The sequence below is a fragment of the Leguminivora glycinivorella genome, chromosome Z (genome assembly GCF_023078275.1).
Source record: "Leguminivora glycinivorella isolate SPB_JAAS2020 chromosome Z, LegGlyc_1.1, whole genome shotgun sequence".
Classification (NCBI taxonomy): domain Eukaryota; kingdom Metazoa; phylum Arthropoda; class Insecta; order Lepidoptera; family Tortricidae; genus Leguminivora; species Leguminivora glycinivorella.
This window is the reverse complement of record NC_062998.1, coordinates 35,497,632-35,520,951: the sequence shown is the minus strand read 5'-3', so window position 1 is coordinate 35,520,951 and position 23,320 is coordinate 35,497,632. Positions and strand designations below refer to the sequence as shown.

General features: G+C 37.2%; 1 protein-coding gene across 1 annotated transcript in view; it reads right to left on the bottom strand.

The window, feature by feature from the left end:
• The window catches only part of LOC125240473, a 98,335-nt gene that overhangs the window by 7,677 nt on the left and 67,338 nt on the right, over positions 1-23,320 (bottom strand). The window contains exons 3-6 of the mRNA XM_048148365.1: positions 9,412-9,474; positions 3,944-4,080; positions 2,864-3,057; positions 2,258-2,386 (exon numbers count right to left, since the gene is read on the bottom strand). Of these exons, the coding sequence (XP_048004322.1) occupies positions 2,258-2,386; positions 2,864-3,057; positions 3,944-4,080; positions 9,412-9,474 (523 nt within the window). The remainder of the gene's footprint in view (positions 1-2,257; positions 2,387-2,863; positions 3,058-3,943; positions 4,081-9,411; positions 9,475-23,320) is intronic.

Sequence of the window (23,320 nt, the reverse complement as noted above, 5' to 3'; positions counted from 1 at the left end):
CTTTATGTCGGCGGAATAAGGTCTCGGTACATATTTTTGAGCGGATAAAATCGATACGTATTTTTGCACTTGACTGTACCTAGAAATTGGCACTGACGTGACTTTGACATAATTATTAGTTGACGTCTGAGTAAATTACTTTCTATACATAGAAGTTACGTGTATGCTATCGAATATGTTATTAATAGTGTCACGACACGTCTGTGGAAATGGTGGTGCTTTTAAAAGGATTTATTTGGTTTCTGAATAATTATGTTAAGCGTATTAAAGCCGAGCGGTTTTCATCATCGTACCTATTATTGATAGTAAGTATTTAATTTATCCTACGTGGATTAAAATTTACTTACTTACTAAAGCCACATCTCGGACACTGGCGATCAAATATATGAAAGAGGCGCGTTCCTAGCACACATTCTAAGCTTCTGTAGGTGAACGCGTACCATGCTTGTATGAGTGTGATATGACAGGTCGACTCGACTGTTCGCGTTTTTGACAGGCGGTAACTGTGAGGTAACCGAGAGGGGGTGGTTGGCACTTTCAGCGGGGAGCGGGAGTGGCCATACTGTACGATAGTACTCTTTATTATACTGTGCTAAAGCTACATTCCGAAAATTCGCATTTACACGGGAGAATGGTATACAATTTCGTCGAATATTGCAATATCAAACGAAACGAACAGAGTTAGTGAGAATGTATTGCTGAACTGCCATGCACAAAGCTCCTTTTGTGCTCCCGGTATAGGAAAACTGGCAGATATAAGTCTCATTAATCGGAGTCAGTACAAATCAAACGGCCCATAAGTAGTGGGGAATTTACTAAGGTAAATAGAATAATCTCTAGCTTAAGGATGTATATCAAAGTATAAAATAAATAAAAATAAATATTGGGTGGCACCTTACACAGATCAACCTAGCCTCAAACTAAGCAATGCTTGTATTATGGGTGCTAGGCGACGATATACATACTTATATAGATAAATACATACTTATATACATAGAAAACATCCATGGCTCAGGAACAAATAATATATTTTACGGTAAATATGGCGTTGCTTTACAGCCGTAGTAGGCATAATAGTAGGTACTTTGGTATTATGGTCGAAACAAAAATGGCCATTTATTGTAAAAAAAATGTTTTAATGCTAATAAATAATGTTAGAATTATCTATATTCGCAACTTGTGTCGATTTACTTTTGCGAATAGGCAATTCGCAACTCGTGTCAATTTAAAATATCGCCACTTCGCCCATCGCCACTTATTTAGAATTTTTAACGTTTTATTTTAACCCTTGTATGTAGTAATGTATAAAAATGCATAGGCCTCTCTTCCAGTAGGTACATTACTTTCCGGTCTTAAGCTAGTCTCATTTATATCCACATACATAATAGAAGATACATACATAAAAGTAGATCATTTATTTCATATTTTGGTACGACGAAAAAATCTAGATCTTTAGAAAACAGCAAGTTAAGACTTAAGGCACAGAATACATATTAGTACAAGTACAGAAAGCCCACTCCAACAGCCCATTTAAAGAAATAACGACTCGCGCTACGATACTACATATTAAGTTGAAATTCCGACCGAGCAACGCTAAATGCCTACAATTATATTGACGTAGAAGCGCGCTCTCTTCCTATCGCGTAACTCTTACCTTTTCTGACGATATAGGGTAGTATCCTTTTAAAAAATAATATAATCTTAATATTTAACTAGATATTGCTCTACTTTAGCTCGAATAAACCTAAGATGTTATGTCTTAGTGGTATGTAGGTTTAATTTTAATAAATTCGCGAGTAACTAGTTAGGAGTTTTTACTTAGAAGTATTAAACCTATTTAGTATAATCATATAATGATAAGTAATGGTAATTGGATGTAAACCTATAATAATAATATCCATTTAAAAACCTTTCATCGTCCTTAGGGAGCTTAAATAAAGTTAAATTTGGTTCGCAATCCGTGTTAAGACAGCTAAACACTGCACAATATTTCTTTGGCCTTTTTTTTGTTCATTTTTATCACATTATTAATACTCGTATCAATTCTGTGACAGCGGTCGAATCAGTACGTAGGTATGCGACGAACACCTCTCGCGCGTGCGTCACCGCTCGCCAGTGAGGCCCTACTGATTGCCACCTGCGAGGGGTGCTTACGATTCGATACCTACACGCGCGAGTGGGACAGGCCTGCTTAAGGCTAAAGTTACAGTATTTAGCGCTAGCAAAATTATCAAAGCGAGCAAAAGAAAGTTCTCACCTTAGAGTTTCCGAAGTAACCAACTGTGGCTCGATAGCTGGAGGCGGCGGCCTACTGCTATTGAAAAGTTGCTGCACGGCTGAGTTGGGCTTCGCTGTTTGAGTTGAAACTATCAGCGGAGTTTCAAGTCTATGAAGAGAAGCGGATTTATAACACATGTTCCATTAGCAGTAACAGTGGAGAATATTTATGTATACATATAAATATACCTAACTTGTTTTGCTGAAAATGTTTTGTCTGCGGACGGCAAAACTTATTAATTTATCACTTACCATAAGAGCGAGTTTTTACTATATCTTTATAGAACTATAACATGTTAAATCATCTTTATGGAAAGTGGGACATTTGTGGTCCGCGGTCACATATGGACTGAATACAACTCGTAGAATTAGTTACCAATAGATACACCGTAGACTTCCAGGTAGGCAAGACAAAGTTAGCTTTGTAGACTTGCTATATTGTTAACAATTAACAATAAGCGATAGACGGATATACCGAATCACAGATATATTCCCCAGTGAATATTAATTTCAGCAGCAGTACTGTTCTTGACTGGTATTTCTTGGTACAAACTGTAGAGCTAACGAAAACGTTCTCACTTCTCACCTCTGTGTATTACTTGAATTGTCCTTTTGAGTGGAGGTTTCACTATCAGACAAGGACGTCCGAGCAGAGACTTCGCTCTTTTGTGAAGAGGCGTCTTCACTCGGCTCCTTGGGCCTCTCGACGAAACGCACTGAGCGCGGCGTGAAGGACCCGTCCTCGTCGCTAGCCGTCGTAGTTGAACGCTGGTCGTCATTCTGTTGAATGCACATTCAAACTGGTCATAATAAGATAAGAACTAGAGATGTTGCTAGCACGAACGTGAAGTCTGAGCTTGATAAAATAAAAACTGCGACAATCCGGCTATTCAAGTTCGTATTTAATTGATCATAAAATAGTGAACATTTATCAATGTTTTTAATAATATTGAGTGTAGGCCTTATTTTATTTTCACAGAATTTAGATGATGGTGTACCTACCCACACATTTTTATATTGTTTAGATTTAGCCCCATTGTGGGGTGAATTTGAAAAATGAAATGGACATTTGTTCGAAATTCCAATCGAAGTTTATACTTAGGTATTGGAGATGAAGCATAGCGACTCATATCATAAGGCATGGAACGGAACGCCACTGTAGTTTATAATTACGTTCTGTAGTCACAATTCGCTTTAGGAACATTCTCAACCAGCATACTGCATAACGTATGCACCAACAAACCAGTCAGTGATATTACAAAACTTTATTCATTATACCATTCACTCAATATATTCAAATACCTTCTAGTTTGTTTTCCAATATAGGTACCATCGTTTGATAAACGATGTGGGCAGCGATTCTGTAATTTGGCAGTGAAAACGTATGGCCACAAATATGTTGATCTCCAGTAGGTACCTATATGTATACTGTGTTTACGACACGATAACATAGATGATATCCATAATCACAATATAATAGACTTCCTCTTATATAGTAACTTTCATGTCAAAGCCATTCACTGAATATCGAAACTGAAGATAATAAAGGGTTCAATTAATAAGACGAATGAATAAAATCATATCAAAATCTCGAAATTAAAGTTTAGAGCCAAGTCTATGAAACATTCGTTTCTTTGATGTCGTAGATAAAGTGAGCGGAAATCACCTGTTCGATAATATCCTTGTCGTTGTCGAGCGATTTCCAGAGTCGGCCGCCTTTCAGGATGCCCCCTCGCCGCTGCCTCGAAGGAGAGTTCTCGGAAGACTGCCGACCTTCCGCGTCTCCCGTGTCACTCTCTTCGCCTGATCGGAAATAGAAACGCTTTGTAAATAAACTTTCCGATTTATATTGCAACAGGCGCGGCTGCTGTGTCAACCCTACTCATCTTTTATCAGGGTTCGGTATGCAACCAGGAGAGACCTATGTTTAACGTACTTATTCGGCTTAGCTTACTGATCGGTATTAAATGATAAGTTGAGATGGAAATAATATGAGTAAATGCGTAAATATTACCTGTACCTTCAGGTAGGTTATTCGCGTTTAGAATTGCAACTGCACCGGAAGAAATCGATATCAGAAAACCGGAAGAGTCCGATAATAATACACGGAGCACCGGTATCACACGAGGCCCTGTTTATACCTTGTTTAATGATAATAATGGAATGTTTATTTATGGTACAGTCCACGATAAAAATGTACATAAGTTTAAAGTGTTATAAATATGAATACAGGACTTATTTTTTGAACATTAAGTTATGTATTTACTATACACTTCGGCTACATACATGTCCTTGTTACTGACTGTACCTTTCTATTAAGAGTTTTCCTGTACCACGGTAATACTACATTATACATGGAATGAAGACCGCTCAACAATTTTATAAAAATTGTATTCATATGTGCGTGCACAACCCACGCGTTGGGGAGATGGAGAACGCCCACGGCTTTATACCCGGGGGTATTTGAAAGCCACTCACGTCATTTCTAGAATAGAGGCACAGCGCTGCCGTCAACAACTTAAGCTACGGTGTTTTACGTTTTTAACTATTTAACAAATCTCTTCTATGTACTTATATAGTACATTACGATACAAGTGCGTAAAAAAGGAAGTTCGAAACGAGTGGCGATAAATTAAAACACGACCGAAGGGAGTGTTTTAAATCGACACGAGTTACGAATTTCCTTTTTGCACGTGTATCGTACGACGTTTTTCAGTACAGATGAGCCTCCGAAGTTTCGACCTGGCATATAATGAACCACTTTTCGCACTAGTGCTTAAAAAAAACCATCTGTACTGAAAAAGTATGATATGCAAGTATTCAGAGGAAAAAATAAATTCGTTGCACAAAAATGAAAATATACAGAAAACCACTGTACATTTACATTTTCGAAATGGGAAAAAACTGTAACAGTATTTACAAGTGGCGTATAACAAAGTTTACCTTCCAAGTACCTATCGAATTTCTGATATCGAATGGAAAAATATATTTTTTTGCAAAAATTTTTACGGATTAAAAAAAAAATAAAGCATTTTAACAGTTTTAACTGAATATTTCCCAATGTAGCAGGTATTATTGCTGAAAAGTAATATTTTCCATAGTAAAGCACCGTATTCATCCTAAAACGAGGTTAATTGATTTTGAACATTTAGTTAATTCACGGCAGCCGCCGTTACGGCTCGCGTAGATTAACGTCAGGAATGTCAGGATTCAATGTAGCCGCCTACGCTTTCCACGCCAGCCAATGCCAATCAACGAAGTTAATGTGTACTTATGTGTGTGTCATATACTTGACAAATAATACGAACATTTCCCAGGAGGCAGGTACTAATATTTCTATATTAATGATGTTTATGTATTGTAATTATACTTATTTAGTTTGTGCTCAATAAACATTAAAACAAATAAAAAGAATTCTGTGGACACATCTGATACTGTACCTATAAATAAACGACTTGAAATAACATGAAGTATTTAACTTTTATATTCAACGCCTACTTATACCTATTACAAACACATTTAATATTTATATTAAAAATAATATGATAAATAAAGCACGTTATCTATTCGCGGATTTGCAAAGCGATCTTGATGATTTTGTTTTTCCCGTGACTTATACAAAACTAGCTTTTGCTCGCGGCTTCGCTTGCGTTAGAAATTGACAAAATGTACTTCATGTCACTCTCCATCCCTTTAACTATCTCACTTAAAAAAACAACGTCAAAACTGAATATTAAATCACAAGAAATATTAAGCCGCCACATAACAAGCCGTGAAAGATTGGACAAACAAACAGACAATACATATCTTTCCCATTTTAGTATTAGTATGTGATGTATACTATTTGTAATATAACCAGAACGATCTACTATAAAACCGACCAATCAGTCGCTCAGTTCGTTGACCCTGCAGGCTTACGCCGCGGTCCCGGATTCGAATCTAACGTAAAAATAATTTCAAATTGTGTGATGAGCACAGATATTTCGTTGTTCATAATCTTAGTCATAAACTAACGGTTTTTACTATTACGTGATATATATAAGTATTTATATATTATATATATCGTTGTCTGAGTACCCACAACACAAGCCTTCTTGAGCTTACCGTGGGCCTCAGTCAATCTGTGTAAGAATGTCCTATAATACTTATTTATTTATTTATTTATAAGCAGGTATACATTTGCTAAGCAACTAAAAGTGTCTATAGAATGGTCACGATTTAACGCCACGTGCCGACTGCTGGAGACAGTGCTACGTATACAACACGAACACGACGCTTTTGCGCATCGCGATAAAGAGGACGAACTAATTTCCACAGAACTGTTAAGTGAATAGGTAGTATTTTAAGAGTTTAAAAACAATGTTGTATCGTCTTGGAGCGTCGCATAATTTTTTTTTTTCAGTGCAGATGGTGTTTTTTACGCACTAGTGCGAGAAGTGGTTCATTATATGCCAGATCGAAACTTCGGAGGCTCATCTGTACTGAAAAACGTCGTACGATACACGTGCGAAAAGGAAATTCGTAACTCGTGTCGATTTAAAACACTCCTTTCGGTCGTGTTTTAATTTATCGCCACTCGTTTCGATCTTCCTTTTTTACGCACTTGTATCGTAATGTATTATTTCCACTTTTTATTTTTGCACTTTGTTGGCGTGATTGATATACATGTTGGTACCAAATTTCAGCTTCGTAGTGATTGCTCTTTGCTTTTTATTTACCCATGTGTATTTAATTAATTAATGGGTACTACCTGTCAACTAACTTTGCCCCGGAGTTCCAACAATCCATACCTACTATACTACCTTACTACCTAATATTATAAATGGGACAGTGTGTGTGTCTGTTTGTTTGTCCGTCTTTCACGGCAAAACGGAGCGACGTATTGACGTGATTTTTTAAGTGGAGATAGTTGAAGGGATGGGGAGTGACATAGGCTACTTTTTGTCTCTTTCTAACCCACCACTTCCCTAGAATGGGGGGTGGAAGTTTGTATGGAGTATTCCGCAATTTTAGAATTTAATGCGAGCGAAGCCGCGGGCAAAAGCTAGTAGTCTATATAACATACATAGTATAACGGCTTAAACAATTTTTGTTCGTTATACGTAGATGACATTAGGGCGTTTAAGGGGATAAATGTTCCTGAAAGAGACAAAGATTGAAAAACACATAGCCTCGGCAAGCGAGAACTACAGAAAAATTGTTTTCCTCAGTATAGGTATTTACATGTAAATTTTTGTGCTGGCTAAATTTCCCTCGGGTATTGGTTTCTTTTCAGTTAGCAGGGTTCTAGAAACTAAGTCTACGTAAGTAGGTATACAAAGATAGGTATCTACTTATTTACACTTTTTTTTCTTAGTTTAGTTAGTTAGGTAGGTATGTATGTATGTACAATGTGATTTAATAAATGAGACAAAATATGTGAGTGTGTTTAGTAAAACGTCTCACTTTGTCGGTTACCATGAAGGCGAGATTTACTTGTATCTTTATATGAATAAACTGACAAAGCCTCAGAGCATTTCATATATCTGTGGACAAAGCGGCTTTATAGCAATCGTCAAAGTGGGACGTTTTCCCGTGCACACTCACATATAACTCTCTCTTTCTCTCTCTCTTCAACCTAGCGTTTTCCCGGGTTAGCCCAATGGTCCGCTTTCTCTTCTCCACTTCGCCCGAACACAAAATATAATATCAATCGTTATCAGGGTGCACTTTTCGTGGCAATTGGTACGGTTGGCAAAAAAAAACAAATACATTTAAATATTCACTTTGTTCTTAACTACAAAATAAATACTTACCTTCTTAGGATTACACCTATATTTTTAAAACAATATACGTCAAATGACATGAATTATGTTTGCCATGAAAAAAAAATTACGCGAAGTGTAATTATATTATTTAAACGACTAATTATCTAGAATTGTTATTCAAGTAGTTCAAGTCAAAAGTAGTGCACGAAGTAAGACGAGCACGGAGGAGTGTAATAAAGTGCACCAATAATCCCAGTATCTTCATTCACAGTATGGATATCACACAATACCTAGATTTTATAACAACCTTCTTGTAACTTCTATCAACGTAGAAAGGTCATTTAGTTATTAAAATGGATTTTTTCTAATCGACGTGAACGACTGACAGCCAAATATGTTGAACAAATTTTAGTTAAAGTAATTATAAATATGTATATATTTCATAATTTGTTAAGTATATGTAGTGTTTTAAATACTTGTGTATTTGTTTTTTTGTCAACCATACTCTGCCACCAATACAGCAAGCTGATAACGATCTTTACAGTGATATCATTCAAAGGCTCTGATATCAGGGTAGACTCGAATTGGCCTTAATCAGGCTAATCACAATCAGTATTGCCCGTCGGCACTTACAGGATTAACTACATATAAATATGTATATTAATTAACTTATAATCTCGACTGTTAATTTACCCGTTCACAGTTTACCTAAATAAGGAAGTTAATATGAATAAAATACAAAGAGAAGAATGTTTAAGTGCGTTTTCACATTATCCGACATCGGATGTCGGACTGATATCCTATATATTTACGCCGCCATCTTAGATTTTTTCTTTGAAATCCTTCCTACGTCCGATATCGGATCGAATAATGTGGAAACGCACTAAGGGCACAGAATACGGTACTATCCGGTGTATGTAAGCTTTTAAGTCCCGCCATCCTTAAAAATAACAAAACAAATCCGAATTTGAACTACAGTCTGGGTCTTGGGAAGGTAAAGAGGGGATTAGTTCCGCTTCAGCTTGTTTAGTGAGCTATCTGAGAAGCAGACACCAGAGTTTAGTCTTCTCAGAGAGCCATGAAACATAACAAAACTAATCGTTAGAAAATCCTTTTCGTTTAGTTCTTTCCCGCGGCATTTTTGTGACACGAGAGACAGAACCCCCTTATTGATAAAAAAAGTTACTGATTAGTTAAACTTTCTCGCAAATACATACTTAAGTCAACGTATGACAGAAAGGGACATAACACTTTTTAACTTATCAGTTCAGTAACTTTTTTATGAATATGGGGGTTAATAAATACCATTAGAATAGTATGAAACCGCAAATAGTAACGTACTGCAAGCAGGAATAGGAAATATATAAATACGGGCAAAATTACTCACTTGTTATAGGCGCAGAAGGCAGTTCTATTTGGTTATCCTCTATAAACATCTCTGACGGGCATTCTGTAACAAAACCAACCAATTAGTATAAAATAATGCTTACCAATAGATTATTGTTCAATACTTATATAGGATAGGTGAAGTCAAGGTTGTGAACCACTGACATAGAGGAAACCTTGCTCGTGTTCGGAGCAATTTTGTCTTTGATGAAAATTGCTTTTCTAAAGGCAACTGTTGGAAATAGTTATTTGAGTTCGAATTTGCCCCTTAACTGTTCGTTATTGTTAGGGAGCAAGAAGCAAGGTTGTTCTTAAGGCCCAGTAAGTTCGTATAATTTTAATGTAATAAATCGTACGCAAGCGACATGGAGCCCATTTCTCAAAACTGAAAGAAGAACAAGTTACAAGCGGAAGTCTCTTTCCAACTTGTCATGTTAGACATTGACTACCGCTTGTAAATTGTAACTTATAGCTTCGAGAAATGGGCTCCTGGAAGTGCTTGAATATTATGTTCTTATTTCTATTTTATTTTTTAATTCGTGAAGTGATACTTGTAATCGAAAATGATATTGATATGATATGATATTAGATATTAAAGTTTTCTATTGCGCGATAGTCTCAAGCCCTGGATTCAAAATATTCAAATCAACATTCTCTAAAAAAAAAACCCCTATTGCTAATCATAAACTAGAACGTTCCTTTGCTAATCCGCGAATTGATAACGTGCAAGTCAATCAGTGCTAACCTGTTGTACTTACTTGCGTATTTTTTACATGCAATTAATTTTCCCACCCTCCCACCGCAAAAATAAAAATAAATACGCAAATAATTACAACAACCCACCACCAAAAATACAAAACTTGACACGTGTTTCGCCTCTCTACGAGGCATCCTCAGGAGCTGATGTTGACGGTCCGAAGTTCCGCAACTGATCTCGTAGAGAGGCGAAACACGTGTCAAGTTTTGTATTTTTGGTGGTGGGTTGTTGTATTTATTTATATTTTTGCGGTGGGAGGGTGGGAAAATTAATTGCATGTAAAAAATACGCAAGTAAGTACAACAGGTTAGCACTGATTGACTTGCACGTTATCAATTCGCGCATTAGCAAAGGAACGTTCTAGTTTATGATTAACATGGATTTCCGCAAAGTAACGCCTGATTCCATCGATTACCCTATTGCTAATTATATGTATTTCAGTATTCTTAACTTCTGATTAGCAGAAACGTGGGGTCATATCTCGAATATAAGGTAGGTGCCGAATTTTTTGAAGACCATTTTGTCATAAACCTGAAAATGAAGCAGCGTGAACGGGAAATTGTCGCGGAGATGCCTTTGTGCCTCTGCTAAGTTTTTAAAGACTCTTCTGCTATCTGCTTTTTTTATTTAAATCGTTAGTATTTCGTGACAACCCTAGAATACCGTAGACTTTATCTTTTTTCGTGCATTTTGTGACAGAGGTTGTTCTAGGCGCCTTTTCACCATGACGTTGTCACTCCATTCATTTTCTTTTGTAGGTATAGAGTATCGTCTTACATAACCATGGTTTCATCTACAGTAGCAATTGCATTCATAAAACTCGCTACGCGGTGTCTATGCTGGTCTCAAGTTTCATGAACTCACGGTTTTTCACTCATCTCGCTGTAAGCACGATAAAAGTATGGGCACTAACCTGGCACTAAACACCGTAAAAAAACCTATAGCCAACAGACATTTAAAGAAGCTATACACCAAAAAAGTGGAATAAATGACGAACACAATGATATCTATACTTTTTTTAAACTCTTCCGTCATATTTGTCGGGCCGGAGACATTTGGACCGCACCTCGTATTTCAGTAAGATTACAATAAAAACCGTTACGCCTTTGTAATGCCTTCTGAATCCTGAACCAACCACGCCTTAAATTAATTTGGCTCAACGTGCCGTCGCCCGTGGTAATTAATTATTAAACAACGTTTGATGTTCATTGTTGAAAGACTTCGATTGTAGTTATTTTCAGGCTTGGCCTACGGCCTACGGCAGACCTTCATATCACATATAGACCGTCAACCAAATCTTGTCACTAGAAAAAGGTGGCAAATTTGAAAAATCGCGGGCTAGCAACACTAATTTTGAAAATCGGTGGAAATTCGCGTGTCATTTGTATCTTATCTGTGGAAATCTCCACCCTACCAAAAAGAGAAATAACTAGCACATATCCGTCCCTTTTTAATACATTATCTAATTCGTAAGGAAGAAGCGAGCCCCTTGAAAAAAAAATCTGTAGCTGTTCGACGTACATTGCTGGTTTTTGTTCGTTTCATAGGGATACCATACTTTAGTTTGATGTACATTGCTACTGCCAAAATTTGGTTGACAGGCTATATGTACAACTTATGAAGAAGTAAGTACAGACATGTAGGTGAAAGCACACAATTTTACGAGTACTTAGGTACATTACGTACCTAAAACACTTATAGCTACAAAAGCTACTTAGTTATAATTTTCTTCTAGCTAGATATTCATTGGCATTTGCATATAAAACGTATTGTTATGGAGCAATAAAGAATACTGGTGTTCACTACCCTAACCAGTCGCTATTTCTGGATGGGTATTAAATTAAGGAAGCGCTGGTAGCCTAGCGGTAAGTGCGTACGACTTTCGTTCCGGAGGTCGCGGGTTCGAACCCCGGCTCGCACCAATGAGTTTTTCGGAACTTATGTGCGAAATGTCATTTGATATTTGCCAGTCGCTTTTCGGTGAAGGAAAACGTGAGGAAACCGGACTAATTCCAATAAGGTCTAGTTACCCTTCGGGTTGGAAGGTCAGATGGCAGTCGCTTTCGTAAAACTAGTGCCTACGCCAAATCTTGGGATTAGTTGTCAAAGCGGACCCCATGCTCTCATGAGCCGTGGCAAATGCCGGGATAACACAAGGAGGATGATTAAATTAAGACCCCTGCCAACGTATCATGCTTCCAATTTTATCACTTATCCACACTGACATACTTGCCAAAGCGTGACGGATGCTTTATCCACGTGGATAAGTGATAAAATTAGAAGCATAATACGCCGGCAGGCCGTATTTAGATTAAAGATTGAAATAAGTTATTATAATATTTCTATTAAATTACCATGCTTATTTTTTTCGTCCTAAAATATCCTCAAAAATAAGGAAAAAGTTGTAATAATGAAAATGTACACATAGCTTCAAAATAATAGCTCATTCACAATAAAATAATAAAATGACTACCTAGTACCTATCCTACTTAAAATATTTAGAAGATCACTACATTTATTGGGTTGGTAAGAAAGTAATGAGCGATCGATTGAATTCCACATAAAATTTTTGAGAGAGTTCTAGAATCTTCTGTGGTCGAAAGTATATAAAGGGCGAGTCGCACAGTTTCTCGTCAGTCATTCACTAGCTGTCGCCGAGCTAATATAAGGAAGAAAATGGACGAATTAAAAGTGCATGTAAGGCATTGCTTAACTACTATATGAATTTCAGTCTGGCCATTCAGCCGCCGAAGCAGTGCGTAATATATGTCAAGCGTGTTGCTCCTGGAGTTGTGTCTGAGGCCACGGCGAAACGATGGTTCCAGCGGTTTCGTAGTGGCGACTTTTCATTATCAGATCAACCTAAGTCTGGTCGACCGGTGAAGATTGATGTAGCCAAATTAAAAACCTTAATTGAAGGAGATCCGAGGCTAACGAGTCGTACTCTTGCTACCGAGTTAGGCTGCTCTCATGTCACCATAGAAACACATTTACACGAGTTGGGAAAAAACTACAAATACAGTGTTTGGATACCGCACGAACTTGATAGAGATCAACTAAACCGCCGTGCCGATATCTGCTGCATACAACTTCTGTCTTTTCGCCGCACATTCAACTGGTTGGACCATCTTATCACTGGAGATGAAAAATGGGTCTTATATATAAATCACACAAACGTCAGTGGCTAGTAGTGTATGCAAAAACCGGTTAACTTAAAAAACCGGTTAATAACCGAGACTTTTCCTTCAAAACCGGTTAACCGGTTATTAACCGGTTTTGAGGATTTTTAGTAAATGGCCGTACTACGCAATAATTACCATTATCTTTAAGAATTCTGATGTTGATGATATCGTAGCATATATTACTTGCACGATGAAAATCATTTTTATCCAGTTTTTGGAAATTTGGTAAATGCGGAAATTGCTAAAAAAGGCTTGTGCGGTTTGAATGTGATTCGACAGTTGCGTTTTCTAGGCATGTCGCGATGGTCTACAGCTCCCAGAGCCCCTAGTAATACAAGCAATTGATGTAAGAAAACCAAGATCTCCATTTTACCTTTCTTTTAAAAAATATAGTTTGAAATATACGGTAGACTCCGGTTACAACGACGCTCAAGGGACCGCTGATATTACGTCGTACTAACCGGATGTCGTACAAAACGAATTTCATTTCTTTTAATTGAAAGTAATATCTACATCTCTATTACTAAAACATTACAATCAATAGGTTTATTTACAGCGTATTATTATCATCATAGTATTAATACCTTATTTTATTGTGACTTGTTTAGATAGAAAAGTCCTTTTTAGTATGCGTGCTTGCTCATCATTTGTAAGTAAAGCTAGTTTACACGCAATCGAAAAATACAAATTGGGTTCTATTTAGCTTATAAGATTAGACCCGAGGCGAACAAATTGTTAAAATTTTAAATGCAATACTCCAAAAAGTTACGTGGCCACAATGTAATGTTGCTGCTTGTTGTAGGCAAGACTGGGGGCCGTGCTCGGGTGGAAGTAGCCTTGTTTCCTCAATTTACTAGTAAAACTAAAAACGTTGTCGCTCGTCGTTGCAACCGGACTTGACGGACGGATTCTGTGTAAAATGTGTCGTAAAAAGCGGCTGGTCGTTAAAATCGGAGTCGTAATAAACGGATGTACTTTCATACTATCACATACGAAAACCAAATAAATAGGTACCTGTGCTTATGTCGTTGTAAGAGGTTGGACTTTAGGTCTATGCGGAGTCGTAATATACTAACTGGACTCTACTGTATTGTATAAAATGTGTAATTGAGTAGACTCGGGACAAATTTTTAAAATAAACGCATTACAGATAATAATGTTGTCAATGAAAAGTAATGAATAAATCTTTATTATTACAAAACATTAAATAATTACGTATTTTTGAACCTTTTAATGTCTAATTTTCCAAATTTTGAGAAATAAATACAGTTTCGGTTTTTAACCGGTTAGAGACTATAAAAACCGGTTTTTAACAGAGGCCAAAAAGTCTCGGTTAACCGGTTTTTCGGTTAACCGGTTAACCGGTTTGCACACCCTAGTGGCTAGCTCCCACAGAGAACCTCCTATAGAGTAGCATTCTTGTATATTTTGTTCGCGATACGAGTCACCAGTGCCAGGGGTGCGAGGAGCGGGCGGGGAATGTGTTAAGCGCGCTGTGATTGGCTGTTTCAAGGACGGCGGGCAGTCGCGCCAGATGAAAGGGACTGTCCCTCTACTGACGCGTAAGTGGCCAATGTAAGTTGACCTATGCCGGCTCTGAATAAATTATAAATATGACGTTTATGTGGAATGTAATGACGTCTGTTTTTAAATTTGAGCTTCTTGTTACCTTTCCACACCATTTCACACTACAGGTGGACATCTTTAAGACATCAAAATACCCTTTTTCAATTTTTTTACTGCGAAAAACACGCGCTGCTTTCGGGTCTGTTACTTGGTCGCTACTGATCGGGCACGGCGAGCGCCCGCGCTTATATCAGTGCAAATACTAGGAAGGCTGGCGACCGCGAGTCGTCTTGTAATGGATGTCTAATTGTCTATAGGGGTTGGTCTGTGCTAGCTCCAAACGAAAAAGGAATAGAGGCACCAAAAACAGAGCCTCACCCGAAAAAAGTTATGCTGTCCGTTTGGTGGGATATTCATGGTATTATTCACTGGGAACTCCTACCAAGTGGAATGACTGTTACCGCATCAGTATACTGTAATCAGCTTGAAAATTTAAACCAAAAAATCTGTCAGAATCGTCCACAGCATGCTAAAGTTTTTTTCTTACACGACAATGCTCGCCCACACATTGCAAATGTGACTCGGCTAAAGCTATTGGAGCTAGGTTGGAAAGTGATACCTCATCCACCGTACTCTCCAGACTTGGCACCTACGGATTACGCATTGTTCAGATCGCTAAGCAATGCCTTGAATGAAAAAAAGTTCGATGATCAAGCCCATCTACGACAGTACATAGCTGAGTTTTTTGAATCTAAACCTAAGAACTTCTTCGCCGATGCTATTCATTCTTTACCAGAACGATGGAGACAAGTAGTAGATAACGAAGGCCGTTATATTTTTGATAAATGATTAAAATAATAAATTAAATAAAAATTACAATATTGGTTAGGATTCGCTCATTACTTTCTTACCAACCCAATACATGTACCTAAAGTATAATTCGATTGTAACATTCGAATAACAGGTATTAGGTCTTATACTTCGTTATTACATTAATTACGATAATTTTCATCACACTTGTCCTGATTGAGTGAGAGTGATGGAAAAACACGAAGCTATTGGGCTTTACTGTGCAAACAGTAACTACCGTGAGTTATTATTATTAATAGTCACGAGAATGACGTTCATTGTGCGGAGAACTTGACCAGCCCCTCAAAAAGTTACTTTAGAACAAAAAAATACCTCCGTACATTTTCGTGACGTTCAGGCTAAGTAATAATATAAGTCATGGTACCCTACTTAGGGCCAACAGCCCAACCACACCTCGGACACTGGCGATTAAATATATGAAAGAGGCGCGTTCCTAGCACACAGTCTAAGCTCGTGTAGGTGAACGCGTACTATGCTTGTATGAGTGACATATGACAGGTCGACTGTTCGCGTTTTTGACAGGCGGTAACTGTGAGGTAACTGAGAGGGGGTGGGCGGCACTTTCAGCGGGGAGCGGGAGTGGCCATACTGTATGATAATACTCTTTATTATACTGTGGCCCAACACACAATTACACAAAAGGCTAGTTTCCTCTATATTTAAAATAAAATATTTTATGCAGTGCATGAAATAAAGCAAACGGTCCGACACAGATTATTTCATTGTTATACAGATTCTCAAATTTCGTTACGATTGTTTAAGTTTTGAAGGAGGAAACAGTCGAGAGCGGAACCTCGATTTTAAAGATTTTTTCGCAATATCTTTTAACTGAGTTGTTCTGTAGGGACAATTTTTTTTCGATAAATCTAGTTAATAACACTAGTATATTTAACTAAAATTCCCAAATTGAAAGGGGCGCTCCTTTCCATTTTAGTATTTTCGCTCCTAACCCACGCAGTATCATAAGCATTTACGGTTTACGATTACGTCGTAGATTTCCACGACACGACGTCGCAACGTGATACGACGTTGCATCGTGTCATGACACGACGTCGTATTGTGTGTTGGTCCGTGCTCGTATCCGCCACACACTGGGTGCTGATAATGCGTAAAATTAATAACCAATTATGTCACCATTAATAATTAAAATTTGCATTGCGGTTATCTGCGTTCCGCACTGCTGTCAATGTGACCGAGTGTATTAATATGAAAACCCAATTGTGTGTACAGTAGGTACCACCTATACAGTGTGTAACGCTAATACGGGAGAATCTCTTAACGGTGTTTAGTATAGTATAATTTATACGAAATGTAATTGGATAAATTAAACTTAAAAATTGAAATGAAAAAAATATCCATGTAAAATAATTCGGTGCGCAATGCCTGCGTTAAACGCTCGTTGACAGTTGTCATTGATTGGTCATCGCATCGCAACATGTTTACAGTAGGTACATTGCTGCTGAGAAATTGTATTGTATCGAAAAATCGTTCGCGTGCTATACATATTTTGTTTTGAACACTGGTTCGTACAGTAAATACTGGCGTAATTAGTAATATGCAAGTACAGGTCATTACTGTGCCGCACGCGCGCGCACGCACGCACGCACGCACGCACGCACGCACGCACACACACACGCACGCACACACACACACACACACACACACACACACACACTTTTTTTCTCTCTCTTTTCTGCAAGTAAAACTATTTTTGTTTTTCCTTTTAATAACTATGCAGCTAGCCTGCTTTCATTCCTTATAAGGGTTTTGGTACTGTATAAAATCAATTTCTTACACGAAGTCACTAAAACTGACATAATAGACCGCGGGCAGAAAGGGAGGAGGACCTTGCCGTAATACAGTATTATACTAGTACGGAAGGTAGCTTGCTTTCGCTATACTTTCTACGTCCATTCATAGAAATAAGTAGTTATATCTATAGGAATAGCGATGTAATATACCAATTTTCATGTGATACGTTATTATACTTTTATGTAAAAGTAAGCAATAAAGATATTGATTGATTGATTGATTGATCATTATGGAATAGGCAAAGACTCTTATCCTGTATATATTCCTGTAGTATTTGACATAAGAAACCAATTTTTATAGATTTTGGGTATTAAAAGTGTATGGTGGCTACGTATTTTCGATTAAAAATGTGTGTAATATTTTTTTAACTTTGGCCACCGAAAACGCTGTCAGGCGTGTAGTGACGTCATAGAACCTAACTTAACTTCATGTTGAGTCAATCACTGACATGATGAACTTTATGCCTCATAACTTTAATGTCAGAAAATTTTAAGTTCAATTCGATTTACGTCATGCGCAGACAATATATAGATTAACATGGCTAATGATGTTTTTGCCTAATTAAGTTAAAGTAAACTTTACAAATGTTTTTCTGTGGTTTTCAAATTGTAATAAAATATGGTAGTATTTTTTTTCGCTTAATTGGACAGTAATAAATAATATAAAATAGACTTTAAACAAGGGTCAAGTAGCCTATTAATTTGTAATAGGGAGTTGTACGGCGTGGTAATTTTTACTTCTAACTAATAACACTGGACTACTTTAGTACCTCAGCACTACTAGTGTTTTCTATGTCTAGTTTTAAATTTCTTAATATACATGTAGTTACTGTTTGAAATTTTACTAAAATTTTTGCAAAGTATCCTTACTAAAGCCTAACTAAACCAAACCTATCGGTAAAAATCTGCGCTCATTGGACTGCTCGTACAGCATAACATATCGGCCCCGAAAGGCAGGCTGCGGTTCAATTTACCCACACTTCGGGACGTCATTGTTCAAACGCCTTTTGTTCTGAGTAGGCAAACGAGATGTGAAGTGTTATTGAACGTTTAACCGAAGCACAGAGAGCGCTTATTAACTTAAATACCTAGCAGCTCTCAATTTCCACTCCTGATGAATTAGCTCATAACAGTCATAACTCATAATTCAAAGCTGAAAAATTGTTTCTTACGTTGTTAGTTTTGTATTAGAATTTCGTGTCGCTAATGTCGCTATAGATGTCAAACAGGTTTGTAGGTCAAGTTGGATTCTTTTTCAGATGATAATTCTGTAGGTATATAAATTTCTTTTTCTGGCTGATTTTTATTGTTAGTTACATTAAAAATAACATAGGTACATTCTCAGCGACATTATCTCTATGTTTTCAGACCAGAACCCATGCTACCCACATAGGAGGGTTATGAAAGGAATACCAATTAATTATACTTCCGTTTAATAAACTAACATATACGACTCTCACGAACTTACTGGTATATGAGAATCTTTTGAATTGTTCACGTCAGAATGCTGGTTTCACCGACATGTATAAAACTTGAAGGATATGTCGGTTGAAAGTACAACACATCACAATGGACCAACTCCAACTACTCGTGGTTATAGTCGGTAGTGATGATGAGAGTTTTCACACACTAGAGCGCTGTTCAGCTGCTTTCGCGAACGAACGTCGTTTTTGTGAAGAGCTGTAGTTTACGTACACATTTTTGAGTTCTGCACTGCAACTTATAGCTTGTTACATTTTACCCGACTGCGCTTTTACCTGTTACCAACGACTCGTAAAAGTCGTAAGCCAAGAGGAAACGACAAGGTAGGTATGTGAAATAAGTCTGAAAGTAAATCAAATATAAAATGTTGATCAGGAAAGAATGTTACATTTTGTTATTTGTTACTTAGACTAAAACAAAATTTCGTCACAAAGGCTTTAAGAAATCTAAACCACTATTAGCGCGTATTGGTTTCTTCTTCTAATTCATCACATTCCGGCCCTAGTCGCGACTTACAGAATAGATTGATTTAATTGTGGGTAAATAAGGAGATCATTGATCAACCTACTCATGTAACCCAATATTCGTTACCAAATAAATCATTCATTATTTCATGAATGTTTTTAGTTTAACTACGCTATCAGGCTTTAATGAATAAACGAGGAATCTAATATATCATGAAGGTTGATGGCCACTGTCTTTGTTGACCTTTATCAATTTATAGCGACATTGAGATTTTTATGAGTTGGTGTTTAGTGATAGGTTAATTAAGTAATTTTGTGATAGGGCAAAATCCTCTTTGAGATATAAATAGGCACGTATATATATAGCCGTAATATAATTAATCTTAGTTTTGGTGCACATGTTGCTGTTACTGCGATATTCGATATAAAGAATTATAGTTATACAGGGTGGCTCATTCAAATCGGTCAGTTTGGGAAAGTCTGAAACTATAAGACATACGAAGATCTGTTCTTAGGAACCTTGTCATCGATTTTAATAAAAAGAAAAACTGCATTCATACATTTGAAAAAAAAAATAACTGTTCCCAGCTGGGGAATCGATTTTTTTCAAAACAACCGGATGTTTCGAAAAAATAAACTTACATTTTTTTCTATTCAAATTCACAACAGCACAACACACACAGCACGTAAGATAAGTAAACGCATAATTTGGTTTTTTTAGTTCTTTGTGTGTGTCTTTTTGACATACTAAAAATATAGTAAAATATATTTATGCAAAATGCGTTTTTTCGATCGCCAAAAGTTGTATGAAAAATTACTATGGAAAAAAAATCCTAAAATTTAAAAAGCGTCTCTGGTATCAACTTATGGGGAATTAGGCGGCAATTTTTTTTATAGCGTTGATGTTTAGCAAAAATCTAAATATTTTTCACTATTTTGGTAAAATAAAAAATGATAAAAATCATAAATTTGATGAAAGGAAGTAATTAAAACATAAATTTCAGCAATGTAATTTTTTTCATATGTCCCACACCATGGTAAATGGTACGATCCGCCTGGTGATTAGCAGTTACGGTAGCCTATGACGCCTGCCAATCTAGAGCCTCCACATGCGCGTTGCTGGCCCTTTAGGGTACCTTTCCACCAGAGATGCGCAACGTGATAGTGTTTGATATCCACCAATCATGTTCACTGTTCACAAAGCGTAGCGCTAGTAGGAACGGGTTCGACTTAGCTGATTGTGGATATCAGAAGCATCCATAACACATCTCTGGTGGAAAGGTACCCTTAACAGTCCTCAGCTAGCTCGCAGGATAACGCGCGTCCGCGGGAGAAAAATCCTCCTATTGGGTAACCGTATTTACCATGAACTTGTATTTTGGTGGGGTTCAATATAAGTACTTATATAAATTGTCGCATCCCATAAAAAAACTGTCGATAAAGCATTATATCGAACACGAGAGAAAACCAAAACCTAATAATCATCGGTTTTTCTAGTCATAAATCTGCGCATCCACACACCCTGGACCCGTATATGGTCGCACTCTGCGGCTTCTTCTTCTTCAACCTAGCGTTTTCTCGGCCTAGCGCCAGGGTCCGCTTTCCTACTCAGTCTTCTCCACTTTGCCCGATCTTCAGCATACTTAGACGTGAGATTGTTCTCTTGTATGTCCGCTCCCACGACGTCCAGCCAGCGCTTCTTTGGGCTACCGGGGCCGCGTGACTTAGAGCCTTGGACAGCGAGATTAAGGCATCTGTTTTCGATGTAGGCTTAGGAGGATTTTTCTCCCGCGGACGCGCGTTATCCTGCGAACTAGCTGAGGACTGTTAAGGGTGCCTTTCCACCAGAGATGTGTTATGGATGCTTCTGATATCCACAATCAGCTTAGTCGAACCCGTTCCTACTAGCGCTACGCTTTGTGAACAGTGAACATGATTGGTGGATATCAAACACTATCACGTTGCGCATCTCTAGTGGAAAGGTACCCTAAAGGGCCAGCAACGCGCATGTGGAGGCTCTAGATTGGCAGGCGTCATAGGCTTCCGTAACTGTTAATCACCAGGCGGATCGTACCCGTATTTACCATGGTGTGGGACATATGAAAAAAATTACATTGCTAAAATTTATGTTTTAATCACTTCCTTTCATCAAATTTATGATTTTTATCATTTTTTATTTTACCAAAATAGTGAAAAATATTTATATTTTTGCTAAACATCAACGCTATAAAAAAATTTGCCGCCTAATTCCCCATAAGTTGATACCAGAGACGATTTTTAAATTTTAGGATTTTTTTTCCATAGTAATTTTTCATACAACTTTTGGCGGTCGAAAAAACGCATTTTGCATAAATATATTTTACTATATTTTTAGTATGTCAAAAAGACACACACAAAGAACTAAAAAAACCAAACTTCGGTTCTGTGGGAATTATTATGACCCCCCCCATACAAATTCTCATTCCACTCCTCTACTATAAATGTTACATTAGCAATAAGGTTTTTAGGGTTCCGTAGTCAACTAGGAACCCTTATAGTTTCGCCATGTCTGTCTGTCCGTCCGTCCGTCCGTCCGTCCGTCCGTCCGCGGATAATCTCAGTAACCGTAAGCACTAGAATGCTGAAATTTGGTACCAATATGTATATCAATCACGCCAACAAAGTGCAAAAATAAAAAATGGAAAAAGATGTTTTATTAGGGTACCCCCCCTACATGTAAAGTGGGGGCTGATATTTTTTTTCATTTCAACCCCAACGTGTGATATATTGTTGGATAGGTATTTAAAAATGAATAAGGGTTTACAAAGATTGTTTTTTGATAATATGAATATTTTCGGAAATAATCGCTCCTAAAGGAAAAAAAAGTGCGTCCCCCCCTCTAACTTTTGAACCATATGTTTAAAAAATATGAAAAAAATCGCAAAAGTAGAACTTTATAAAGACTTTCTAGGAAAATTATTTTGAACTTGATAGGTTCAGTAGTTTTTGAGAAAAATACGGAAAACTACGGAACCCTACACTGAGCGTGGCCCGACACGCTCTTGGCCGGTTTTTCAATAAATTATTCTTATTCTTTATCGATTGTGTAGGTCTTAAGCAGTAAATGTCTCTATGAAACATGATGTCTAAAATGAATAACATGCATTGTTTTTACATAATTTAATTTATTTTAGTAGATGTTCGAAGTGATTTTGACGATTTTCAAATGCATGAATACAGTTTTTCTTTTTATTAAAATCGGTGACATGGTTCCTAGGAACAGATCTTCGTATGTCTTATAGTTTCAGACTTTCCCATACTGACCGATTTGAATGAGCCACCCTATATATGTAACTTACGAAAAGTGAATAAACCCATTCACAGCGTAGTTTTGTAAACTACATAAATTGGAGTTGCATTTAGACACTGGATTTGAAATAATGGGCGTCTTGCTATCGCAAGCAGACAGACTGGCTCAAACGCAGGGTTTAGGTACTAAGGATATTTTAGACAGCCTCCGTGAAGCAACATTTCTCTAAATACGTATTTCTGTAAAGGAGTCCTTAGATGTTTAGAGTATAAATAAATCATTTGAATACAAACCACTCCAAATGGCTCTGCTTAGTTAATGATAATAATGATTGAACGGAGCCGAAATGAAAACGGCCTTTTGTGTGAATCTGGATTTGGACCGCAGAATAACTAATATTACAAACTAAAGTAGCTATTAAGGTTCTCTCACCCAAACTTGTTTGTTGTAGCTTCTACGCGTGTCTTTTATTATTTGATAATGGCGTCG